Source organism: Chiloscyllium plagiosum, unplaced genomic scaffold (genome assembly GCF_037043375.1).
Source record: "Chiloscyllium plagiosum isolate Xiang-an unplaced genomic scaffold, Cpla_swu_hap1 HiC_scaffold_4, whole genome shotgun sequence".
NCBI lineage: Eukaryota > Metazoa > Chordata > Chondrichthyes > Orectolobiformes > Hemiscylliidae > Chiloscyllium > Chiloscyllium plagiosum.
Window position 1 is genome coordinate 27,658,336 of NW_028270142.1, and position 13,210 is coordinate 27,671,545.

Here is a 13,210-nt window from a genome sequence, read left to right on the forward strand (position 1 = left end):
CTTTAATTTGAAAATTCCGGAATGATCTTTTCCATATTAATATTTAAGCGTAATGAATACAAAACATAACTAAGCATTTTACAAATTTGTAAATGAACAGAACTATTTTGTGCTCCATCAGCTAGCCACAGCTGCAGTTATGTTGATCGTCATAGCAACATATATTTTGAAAGCTGCACGAAGCTGAAGTTGTAGGAGTTAACATCATCATGCTTCCACTAAAATAAACAATTCCAGACAGACAGTCAAGAGGGAAAGACTAAAATTCCATGATGCTACTTTTGCATAGTACCCAATATTTCGGTTGTGCATTTATTCTCCATGAGATTTAAAGATGCAGATCACAACCTCACGGTTGGGAGGCATACTTGGAAAACTATGACTTTTCTCAGCCAAACATATGCCTGAGACAGTCACTATGCACCAGAAGTAAAACAGGGCAACCGCAACAGCTCAACAAACTTATACAGTATATGCTCAGCCTTTACTACACTGATTGCACATGTGATATCAGCTTGCTTTTGTCATCCTGAATTAAGCAGCAAGAGGAAAAGAAAACTAGGATTTTTCACTCTGATCACAATCCAGCAGCTGTATGCCCGTTTGTGCTGAAACTGAAGCAGGATAAAATCAGATTTATATGCAATGCCATGTTTCAATATCCCGCCATGATGTCATCTTTCAAATGGGTAATGACCTATTTGGCAAGATAATGCACTTATTAATGCACAAGGAAACATTTTCAAGTATGGAGTCAATGCCATTATTAAGGTTGGAACAATATTAGTGACAAAAATATAGTTTTGAGTTGCAGGTGCAACATAAAAATCTCAAACTTATTTTCTAAAAATGTATTTAAATATGAAGCTTTTGATTCTGCGAACTGACTTGATTTTATGCCATCATATTCTCCCTCTTTTTCTCAAGAAAATGTTTCATGCTCAGCTATTGGTAGGTTCACCTTTCATCCTATCTATCCCCCCCCCCCCGCCCCCCTCTTGTCACTGCAATGCTAAGTGTTGAGGTATAAAATCTATACCTAGTAACAACATGGAAAACTAGCTTGGCAAGTTGTCAATCACATGAATTAAAGGTACTAGGTTTCCACAGATTATTCATGATAGATTTTACAATTAAGCCTAATTAGGCCTTGACCCCAAGTCCACCTACACACATTGTTAACAAATACTCTATTTCTATTTTACACTCCAAAGCACAATGTCATTAAGATGAATTATCTGTCCTGATTAGAATAGATTAATTCAGAATTACATCACTCAATGCCACAAACTATCACATTAAACATGGTGAGTCATTTCTAAGTTATGGTTTTGAATTAAGCTCTCAAACCAATTCTGAAAATTATTTTAGGGTGAAAGAAGATTAAACATGATTTAAAAACACTTACTCTAAGTCAGGTAACGGCTGGTCAAAATCATGAAATTCTTCAGGCAAAGTGATAGCATTGTATGCAGCTTCTCTGTTCTCCTCTGGAAGATCTACAACCCCTATAATTGCAATACCAAATTTGTCCATTTAATAAACCTTGCATGATGTTTAACACATCTAAAAACTAGAAGAGTCAAATTATAACAGGGTTACCAAGGTGTCACATGGTCAGTCAATTTCCTGTTTCGAACTAGAGCCTGTGAACTTAGCTCCACACATGTCCCAGTGGATGACCACATTACCTGGTGCAGTTGTGCTAAGAGACTGTCCACAAATCTTTAAAATCAGATAGAATTAATTCATAATCAAGCATAATGGAACCCATGTATTTGAAATTGGCCAGGATTTCAGAAATCTTTTGGAATCAATATTACCCATAACATTTATTTGGTACTGTTCCTGTGACACCATGCTCTATGTTTGCTCTTAGTCTGTCCTCAGCACTAAGAATGCAACAAGTGTACAAACATTCAACTTGTTGGACTACAGTGAGGCACAAATTATTTCATTTATTCTAATTTTAGATTTTAATCAGAAAACTGCTGCTTGCTTGCTGTTTGGAAAGAAACAAAATAATAAAAGACACGTTACCATTTTGAAATTGCATGTTTTTTTTGATATTTCAGGACCAACCTGGTTTGTAGAACATAAAACGTTACAGCGCAGTACAGGCCCTTCAGCCCTTGATGTTGCACCAACCTATGAAATTAATCTGATGCCCATCCAACCGACACCATTTCATTATTTTCCATTTGTATGTCCAATGCCCATTTAAAAGCCCTTAATATCAGCGAGTCTACTACTGTTGCAGGCAGGCCAGTCCACACCCACTCTCTGAGCAAAGAAACTACACATGATATCTGTCCGAAATCTATCAGCCCTCAATTTAAAGCAATTGACCACCTGAGGAAAAAGGCTCTCACTGTCCACCCTATCTAACCCTCCGATTACCTTATATATCTCGAGTAAGTCACCTCTCAACCTTCTTTTTTCCAACAAAAATAGCCTCAATTCCCACAGCCTTTCCTCGTAAGACTTTCCTTCCATACCAGGCAACATCCTAGTAAATCTCTCTGAACCCTTTCCAAAGCTTCCACATCTTTCCTATAATGCGGTGATCAGAACTGTAAGCAATACTGCAGGTGCGGCCTTACCAGTGTCTTGTACAATTGAAGCATGACCTCGTGGCTCCAAAACCCAATTCCCCACCAATAAATGCCAGCACACCATATGCCTTCTTAACAACCCTGTCAACTTCGGTGGCAACTTTCAGGGATGACACTTAATGGCAAAAACATGCAGATTATTTTGGACCAGATTTTACATGCACCCCTTTTCTCCCACTTTTCATGCAGCAGTAAGTACATTCTCAGATCTTTCTCAACTTTTAGAAAAATGTAGATTATAGACTTTTGTGGTACATAGTCGGAAAATCCTGCTCTCTGACAGATGCATACAATATATCATTAAAAGATTACAGCACAAGGAGACCATTGAGCTGGAGGAGACTCTCTGTGGGAGCAACACAGCTAGTCCCACTACATCACTCTTTCCTTAAGGCATAGGAAATGTTTCCCTTTTCAGTGGTACAGGAACATTTTCCTTTTCTGACACTTAATCAATTTATTTTTGAAACACATTACTGAATCTGCTCTTTCACTACACACTCTGGCAGTGCATTCCAAATCCTACTCACTGTTTTGCCATTCACTTTAACTGTATCTCATTTGGTCATGGCACTTCAAAATCAGGTTCTATCTACTCTGTCCAGATCCCCCATGATTTTGGAGACCTCTAATAAATCTCTCTCAACCACTTCATCTCCAAGAAGATGAACCCAACCTACTCAAGGAACTACATTTTTGGAACCAGTCATGTTTTCCACATAGCTTCTGTAAATGGACAGAATATTTCAGTTCATGCCAAACCACAGTTTTACAAAAGATTCATCAAAACTTGCTCACTTTTGTAGTCTTTTCAAGTACTTTTTCAATTTGTCCTGTCACAATTAATATTATGTTCACATATTTCCCTAAACATTTCCTTTACATTTGCCCTTCCTGTTAATTTCTTTTTTTCTCTCCTATTTCTTTCTATCAAAATGTATCATGTTCATTTCTCTGCATTAAATTTCACCTGAAATTTTTCTGCTTTCCCCACCACCCCATCAGCCTAATCTACATTCAGGTTTTGGGTCATCTGCAAATTTTGAAATTATGCCCTGAACGCCCGAAAGTCATCAATATTCATCAAATAAAAAGTAACTGTCCTCCAGTACTGACACCTGTGGGGACTCTGCTGTATAACTGCCTCTAAATAATAAAAACACAACCTGCAAAAGTATTCCCTACCACTTAACCAACTTCACATCCACAATGCTACACTCTACTTTATTTCATGGGCATCAACTATGCCAACAAGCTGACTACATACCATTTTATCAAATGCTCTTGCTTTGTTTCTTCTGCATTTTCTATATTCTGTCAGCTTCTTGATTTTATTATAAATCTAACAATCTTCAGACACTACTTTTTCAATTTTAGAAAGGGCTAGTCTTTGCACTAAAAACCAAGTCTTGCTGGGCCACGCAAATTACTGACAACCCAAACTTTATCAGCCTTTCCGAATTCTCACTCCAAAGCAGCCATTAAGAAAATACATATCTTACATTTCTTCCTCCAATTTTTATCAAAACATAAACAACATGCAAGCAAACCACCAACATCATACCTGGACGGAAAGCCATTTTAATCTTTATGAAGGCTTCATTACAGTCTGCCAGCAGATATTTAGCTTTTCGATGATAAATCCTCACCACACCCAGTAAAAGGTGTCCAGAGGTTCGCAAAGCCATCTTAACCTGGAAAATACAGTGGTTACAAACTACTAATAATGAACATAGTTTCCAAATCTTCTATGAAACCTCAATTGTCACAATCTCTTCTGCATGACTTCTGGGATGCAAACAACAAAATTAATTTGATTCATTCAGATGAATCAAGTTTCAATATTTCATAACACTGACCTTCAGTTGGATGACTAAAACAATCTGTTGCTGTGCAGTTTTCATTATGTTAAAGATGATAAAAGTTAGTATAAATCAAAAATAAGTAGACATCTCACTGAAAAGAACAAAAACTGTTTGGAGGCTTTTGTTGAAAGGGTAAATGCACACTGTTAAGGAAGTATTTGAAGAAATTCTGAATAAAAGATTAAAAACATCACAAAGAAGAACAATCCCATGATTAGCATAAAATTAAAACAGAAAAGACCTTATTATCAACTTCAAAATTAAATGTTGTTTCTCCCCAAGATGCTGCCTGACCCAATTACAGGATTTCCTGTTTTAATTTCAGCAACTGCACATTTTAGTTTTACCCAATACCTAGTCTGCAATTCTCCAATATATTTCCAATATTGTGAGGAGCTGCAGGTAGGTTACAATTTTCCTTGGTGCTCCAGAATGAAGAAACAGGAGACTTTAGACAACTACTAACTAGCCACTGTACCACCTCTGTTAAGGGGTAAAGAAGCAACTCAGTAGTATCAAATCAAAAGGAAGTTTTGGAATTTAAGACGACACCTTTTGCAAAACCAAAATGAAAGACAGTTAAAAGAATGGGTAACAACCTAATGTGGGTAATGCACTTAGGAGAAAAACAAGGAACAGGAGCACACATTTAACGAAAATACACTATGGAGGGGGAACCAAGAAAGGATCGAAATACAGGGAACATTTTTAAATAGAGATATTTCGGGACTCCAAGCCAATGTTAGACAGCGAGAACAGGAGTGATGGATAAGTACAACTTTGTGCATATTACGATATGGTGAACAGTGTTAAGAATAAAGCAAAGTTTATTAAAAATAAGAGACTGGTCAGGACACTAGGACTCTATAGCACTACTCCTGTTTTCTTCATTCTGTTCCAATAGTGCATTGCCCTGTAGAACTGGAATTTGCTTTCAGAAAAAAAAGTATTCTGGTATTTCAGATATTTGACATTATTAACTGTAGACTCCAAAAGTAACACAGACACACATAGGGAATTCAGTCTGTGATATTAAAGATTTAACTTACTCTGCTGACCTGCAGGAAATTGGATGTGTGAGGCAAGGGTGGAATGTCTCAGACTTACAGATAAATTGTAAGAAATTACCTTATCTCCTATTATCCAGAGCCATTTACATGGTGGTTTACAAAAAATACAATTCACAACAGATCTGGCCAATACATTGCTTCTGAGGATGAAGTGGTCGCTGCATTGTGTCTTGAATGGCATGTGACTCTGGGGGAATGGCTGGGGCTTGTCTTGTGCACATTATTAACTATGATGTAAAGATTTTGCATAAAGGAAAAACTGTTTGCTTTGTTCTGGGAGAGCTTTTGCCATGACCCTGTAAGCCCTGCGAGGTATGCGTTAAAGGTTCCTCCAGAAAGTGTGTAATGTATTGTGCTTAATAAAATGTGGTTGTTGTTCAAAGAAATTGGTGTGGTGCAGTTGTATCAGGTGCGAAGGAACCTCAGAAAAAGAACTTTAGTCAAATTTCTGTAATGTTCCAAAATGTTTTCTAACTGGAATCACTTCAGATGAATCATAACTGTTAGGTGAGAAAAACTGCCATCTAATCTGTATACAGCACAACTTCTTAAATAGCAAGCCACCAGTTATTCTATTTTCATGGTGTTCATAAGGTCACAGAAACTGTTTTCTTAACAATTCAAGTGAACACAGATTAACCATCTGAAAGATAATAGAACAACATAACACTTTTCAGATATGAACCAAATATTATATTCATTTTGGACAACTACATTGGGCCAAAAGTGGGTGGACTGATTTGGATGGAGGGTAAGGAAAGTAAAAGTGGAACAAGGAGGATAGTCAGATACAGGGTTGAGGTGGGCAGTTGAATAGACAGAGGCTTCAATGGAAGTGACAGCACAATTGGGTCAGAAAGTGGAATGTGAAGAAATGGGGGAAATGAATCAAATCAGGAAGTATGGGAAAGGATAAAGGACTGATTAAGGAATGGGAAGCGAGCGCTGAGGGCTTTATTTGTCCAACAAACTTCATGCCAAATGTAACCTGCCACACCCCTCCTCCCCATCTAGAAAAAAGCAAAAATAAGAGAAACAAGTTTGATGGTGTAAGGCAGGAAACAAAACAACTTTTTTATAAAAGAAGAAAAACAAAGAGATACGTGTAATAGACAGATAAAATGTGGTCATCCAATTCACAAAGTATTAAGCTCAGATAAATTGTATACCCTGTAATAGTATGCACAGACATTAGTAAGCTTGACACCTGCATAATGAAATTTTCACAATAAAACCTATCTGTAACACAAGGAAATATACACCTTGCAAGACAAACTTTTTAAAAAACTATTTATACTAATTTGACCCAAACAATTTTTTTGGCAGAATACCTACCTTTGGAGAAATTATACTTTCCACACTGCTCTCCAGATTACATTCAAACACATGGGCTTTGGTAAGCTTCTTGTCCCAATGGGCCGCAAGCCAGATTTTGGCTAGTGGCCCACGTTTGCTCAACACAAAGTGAGCGTAAAACATCTTCTGTGGTTATTTTATAACACAAGATCATAAACCTAGAAAAAAAGCAAATTATCAAAAATTAATTGAAAGCTAAAAGTTACACATGATATACTCTTTCAATTTCCTCACCCCACTGAATGGAAATTTTTCTGACTGAAAAGAACTATATATGGGATTTCCATTATTAGGACTATTGTTTTTCTTGCTGCATTTAAAATGTGTTGAACTTCAGGACAGGAGAGTGCGATTTGGAGGTTTGTGGTTGATACAGAGTTTGGAAGTGTAGTATGTAGGGGCGGCACGGTGGCTCTGTGGTCAGCACTGCTGCTTCACAGCACCAGGGACCTGGGTTCGATTCCAGCCTCGGGCGACTGTGTGGAGTCTGCACATTCTCCCTGTGTCTGCGTGGGTTTTCTCCAGGTGCTCCGGCTTCCTTCCACAGTCCAAAGATGTGCAGGTCAGGGGGATGGCCATGCTAAATTGCCCATAGTGTCAGGTGCATTAGTCAAAGGGGAATGGGTCTGGATGGGTTACTCTTCGGAGGGTTGGTGTGGACTGGTTGAGCCAAATGGCCTGTTTCCACACTGTAGGGAATCTAATCTAAATATTGACAAGTGAGTACTAAACTTCAGGAGACAAAATGAGAAGCAACATGCAATGCAATTTCATGTGATTAGTCATGGGGTGATCCATCTTGAGAGTTAATATAATACACACAGTACAATCAAAAGAACACACAAAACAGAAGGATCTGGGCATGCACATGAAAAAATATGCACAGAGCAAGTTGATAGGCTGTTAAAGAAAATACTTTATTTTTAAATAGCAGCATTGAACATTACAAAAAAAAAACTTTACAAATCCTGGTTAGATTTCAGTTTTGTATAGTGCTTTCCTATTGAAGGGCTTCTGCCCGAAATGTCAATTCTCGTCCTCCTCTGATACTGCCTGACCTGCTGTGCTTTTCCAGCACTACACTCTCGACTAGTGCTGTACACCTCATTGTATACAATTCTGGGCATAAAACTTAAGAAAGATTACTGCTGGAGGAGATTTTGTCTCAACATTTTTTATTTATTTACGTATATAGAAAAGCCTGGGAAAGCTAAGAATGTTCTTCCTCCAGGAGAGGTAGATTGTTGAGACAGAGAATGAGGCATTAAAAATTATGAAGAGTTTCAATCTAGCAAGTAGAGGTATTTCCTCGGGCAAGTGGGCTTGCAACTCCAAGGACATGTTCAAGTAACTGACAAAATAACAAGGGAAAATCTCTATGCATATTGGGCACAACCAAGACCACAAGCTGAAACCCTGATATTAATTTCCTTAGTGGAAGAAAATTGCAGCTGCTTAAGTCTTGAGATCAAATATCTTATCTTTGACATGAAATTAAATGTTTGTTGCCTTAGTTCAGGATTTTTGTTATCCGAGCCACTAAGAATGGCACTAAGAGTCTCCCCTCACAATTCGGAGAGGGCAGCAATTTTATTTGCAACCGTAAGACTGCCAGATGTTGCACAATACTGTCAGAAAATTGATAAATTTGTCACTCACACACAGGAAAGATGAACTAGACATGAACACACAACAAAAAAAAAAGGTGGAGCAAGCACTGTCATCTGCAAAAACAAGAGTTACTTTCACACTTTCCCAATGCTCAGAGAGAACACAATATATAGCAGCAGGAGTGGGACCTGTCCATCCTTCACAACATTCGATATGATCACAACTAATCTCAGTCTTCGACACACTTTTCCACTACGCCTTGTATTTAGCTTTTGCAGCTTTAAATGCATTCAAAGATGAAAAATGTTGGTTAGGCGGCAGCTAAAATACTATGCGCAGTTCTGGAATCCACATTCTCGGAAGGATGTCAAAGCACTGCAGAGAGTGAAGAGATTTACCAGGATGTTGCCTGTGCTGAAGTTTCAGTTATGAAGATTGGACAGACTGGGGTTGTCTTCCTTACAGCAAAAGAAGATGTAGAAGCGATATAAGAGTCATACAGTACGGAAACAGACCCTTTGGTCTAAATTTGCCACATCGACTAGTCATCTTAAGGTGATTTAGTCCTTTTTGCCAGCATTTGGTCCATATTCCTCTAAATCCTTCCCATTCATATACACATCTAGATACATTAAATGTTGTAATTGTACCTGCCTCCAGCACTTCCTCTGGCAGCTCATTCCATTCACACCTCACACTCTGCATGAAGAAGTTATCCCTTTTCATGTTAAACCTATGCACATGGTTGAGACTTACAGAATGATGGGCAAGGTTGGGTAGACAGAAATAAACTATTCCCCTTGATAAGGCACAGATTTAAGGTAAGGCACAGAAGGTTTAGAGGAGGTTTGAGGAAAACCATTTTCACCCAGGTGGAGGTGGGGATCTGGAACTCACTGCCTGTATGAGTGGTAGAGGCAGAAACCCTCCTAACATTAAGTAGTATTTAGATGTGCACTTGCAATGCCAAGGTACAGACGGCTGTTGGCCAAATGCTGGAAAATAGAATTAGAATAGTTGGGTGGTTGTTTTTGAACATTTCCTGTGCTGATGGTGTCCATGACTGTAAGTATCCATAGCCCACAAAAGTTCAGAATGCCAAAGAGTCTCAATCTTTGAGTGGAGAAAGTTATTCCCACCTCAGTCCTAAGCATTCATTTCTTATCCTAAGGCTTTGCACAGCATTTTAAATCCCCTAACCAGAGAATGAATGTCTGATGTTGTATTTTTAAAAAGTTCTTTCTCCTTGCAGTCCAGTTTTTAAAAAGCAGAAAAATCAAAGGTATTTTTCACAACGCAAGTAATATCTGTAGATATTTTCCTATTTACCATTTATCACATCAAAAAATTCAGATTGGTCAAACACGATATACCCATGTCTAGTCCATACTGAATTCCTTTGTTCAACTAGTAAGTTGTCAATTTGATCGATTATAAAGTCCCCAATTATGAAGTCTATCAATTTCCTGACAACTGACTTTGGCTAACTGTTCCATAATTTTAGTTTCCTGCAGTCACTTTCCTTCAACAGTAATTTTTTTCCATATCTCACCCAAGTTCCTCTTACTTTGACAGACCAATCCTATTCTGACCCTGCACATTTCAACAAGACGTCTGGAGCAAAATATCCAAGTACTGCTTCCCCAATGTCTGTGCCAGAGTGTAACTAACTCACACTCCAATTCTAATTAATGAGTCTGAAGACAACAGATTTGAGAAAGACATCTATTGCAGAGAAATTTGGTTAAGACAATCTCCTGCCCAAATTCTAATGTACTGCAGCTCTGCTGCCATATCCAAACAGGAGTACAACACTAAATAGGCAAAACTAGTTGATCAATAGATATTTGACCTACATACTTAGCATGTTGGAATCTGCGACCCCTTCAATGCTTTGATTCTGACAGCAGTCTTACATCACCTTTTGGATTTCTCCCATATTTGATTTGGTTTCTTTCTGCTTTTTTTATATTCAGCCTCTGATCTCTTGGTGCACTTTTCTACAGATACTTCCTTTTATCCCTTTCTTGGTGAAAGATGTAAAGTTTACTGGGGTATCATTCCAGGAACACCAATATCCAACTACTTTTCATCTCTGACCTGGGCAGTGAGTACCATAACATACTTGCCCTTGTATCCAACAGTCACAACTGATTTGGGCAGCTCCTTTATATTCATACATAATTTCCCAGCAGAAAACAACCAATAGTTGAGATTTTGTCTGTTTTTTTAAAAAAAAATCAAGCCTGGGTACACAAAATGTCAAAATTAACTTTGATCTCATTTACAAAGTTGAAACAAGCTCTTCTCCTCTCTTCTGATTCATTTAAAAGTTTGAGTCAGGCATTTTGTAGGACTATCAATGGATATGTATTGTGCTTGCATAATATTACCTAGTACAGCTCAACTGTGAAGAGTTTGCGTCAAAACTAAATGTTTAAGCATACATTGGCACTTTACACTGTAACAGCAAGATTACTAGTGTAATTAGATTAAATGGACACAGGGTAAAACAAAACATAATGGTCTAAGAATTGCTGGTACACAAAGAATTGATGTGAACTCTGGCTCTGAATGTTTAGCAAACTGTAGAAGTATTGGGTGAACTCAGAAGAGCTAACATTTTTAGAAATTAGATCTTTTGTTGGCTGATTGCACACACCATCCTGCCTTGGAACTGTATTCCTTTATCATCAGAGTTGCAGAAATTTGACCAAGTTAAGACCACCATGAATGTACCTACATAACACAATGTATTGGTTCAAAGAAGGAAGAATGCCACCAACCACTCAAGGACAATTAATAAAAAGGAAAACCAATCCTCATTTCCAAATCCATATCTAGAGATATAATCTATTATATATGGGATGGATTTCACCACCCTCTTCCAGTGGGAACCGTTGTTTTCTTAACAAATAATACTGAAATCCATTCTACCACTTCATGTTAAATGTCATGAGTTGGCTTTTCTACCCATTACAACAGTGAAGTTCAGGAGGCAAAATAGTTTTCTCGAAAATGTTTCCTGAAATATCAATGGCTACCCTAACTTGCAGGACCACGTTCTGAATTACTTAAGTTCCTTTCTCAAAGTCACCAACTCCTTTATTATGCAGTGAGGTCAGATAATATGATTACCTCCAGCATTTATGCTGAAACAATTTAGAATTTCCATTCTTAGCATGAAACATTAGTACTAGTGATACATATACCCGTGTGTATATGCATATGTAAACAATAAAAATTACCCACATCCATTCCCCTATCATTTCAGTGCATACCGATATACTTAGGCTACTAACCAAGTAACAGTCAGTTTTAAAATTCTCACCCATGCGTCTAATTTCCTCTATCCTTAACCCTTCCAATCTCTGAAATCTCTTCCAGCTCAACTCTGCAAAATGTGTAACTGGGGCCACCTGTGCATTCTTAATTTAAATTCTCCAATATTGATAGCCATGTCTTCAGTTGTTGAGACTCAATTTCTGAAGTACTCTACACCTCGACCTCACATTTCTCTTTTAAGACAAAATATCTACCTCTTTCATCAACCGCCTGGCTTTTTATTCACTATTTCATTTTGCAAAGCTGCTGCAAAACTTCCACTATCAAACCCTTTGCTTGGGAGTTGGAGCTGAGAGATATGTTTACACAGAGGTGATCACTGTGAGAGATGTTACAGGGTTAATTTGTTCTGCTGACATGTGAGAAATTGGATGTCCCGGGGTGGGGTCCTGTCTTGCAGGCACGATGTGATAAATCTAATCATACTCTATAAATGCTACTATGTTTAAGGAATAACCTAATCCCACACTGTGTTTAAGGAATAATCACAAACAGTATGAAGGGATCCTCCAAAGGCTTGTACTTGCTGAAATAAATCGTGGCTGTTCACAGAGGTTGATGTATTGCAGTTACATCAAGTGTAAGAATCTCAAAAAGGACATTTAACATGTGGAGCTAAGGAAATTCCTCAATGTTTTTTCCTGGAAAGAGACAAATGGGTCGAAGAGTGACAGTTGGAGTTTAATTTAGATAAATGTGAGGTGCTGCATTTTGGTAAGGCAAATCAGCTCAGAATGTGTACATTTAATTTAAAGGTCCTGGGGAGTGTTGCCAAACAAAGAGACCTTGGCATGCAGATCCATAGTTCCTTGAAAACAAAGTCGTAGGTAGATAGGATTGTAGAGGCGGTATTTGGTATGCTTGCCTTTACTGCTAAGTGCATTGAGTATAGGAATTGGGAGGTTGTGTTGCAGCTGTACTAGACATTGGTTAGGCCATTTTTAGAATACTGCATTCAATTCTCCCTGCTATAGAAAATAAGTTGTTAAACTGGAAACAGTTCACAAAAGGTCTACAAGCATGTTGCCAGGGTTGGAGGGTTTAAGCTCTCAGGAGAGGCTAAACAGAGTGGGGCTATTTTCCCTGGAGTGTCAAAGGCTGAGGGGAGACTTTAAAGAAGTTACAAAATAATAAGAGGCATGAATAAAGGAAAAGATCTTTTCCCCATGTCCTCCCATTCCCATCTCAGTCGAAGCAAAATGCTCAGAGACAACGTATGCTTTACCTCCATCTTTATTCCGGGCCCTGGAGGGAGACAGCACAATTGCCCATGTGCACAGAGACACGAGTTCTCTGTCTTCTCTTGATCAGCAGTTTCTTAATGAATTATATAGTAATTTTACAGGGA

At 38.1% G+C, this 13,210-nt stretch overlaps 1 protein-coding gene across 3 annotated transcripts in view; it reads right to left on the reverse strand.

Annotated features, from left to right (window-relative positions):
* The window catches only part of rad21b (RAD21 cohesin complex component b), a 52,521-nt gene that overhangs the window by 29,454 nt on the left and 9,857 nt on the right, over positions 1–13,210 (reverse strand). For all 3 annotated transcript variants that reach the window (XM_087986048.1, XM_043688995.2, XM_087986047.1), the window contains exons 2-4: positions 6,886–7,064; positions 4,180–4,309; positions 1,409–1,508 (exon numbers count right to left, since the gene is read on the reverse strand). In XM_087986048.1, coding sequence (XP_087842174.1) covers positions 1,409–1,508; positions 4,180–4,309; positions 6,886–7,029 — 374 coding nt within the window. In that variant the 5' untranslated portion in view covers positions 7,030–7,064. The remainder of the gene's footprint in view (positions 1–1,408; positions 1,509–4,179; positions 4,310–6,885; positions 7,065–13,210) is intronic.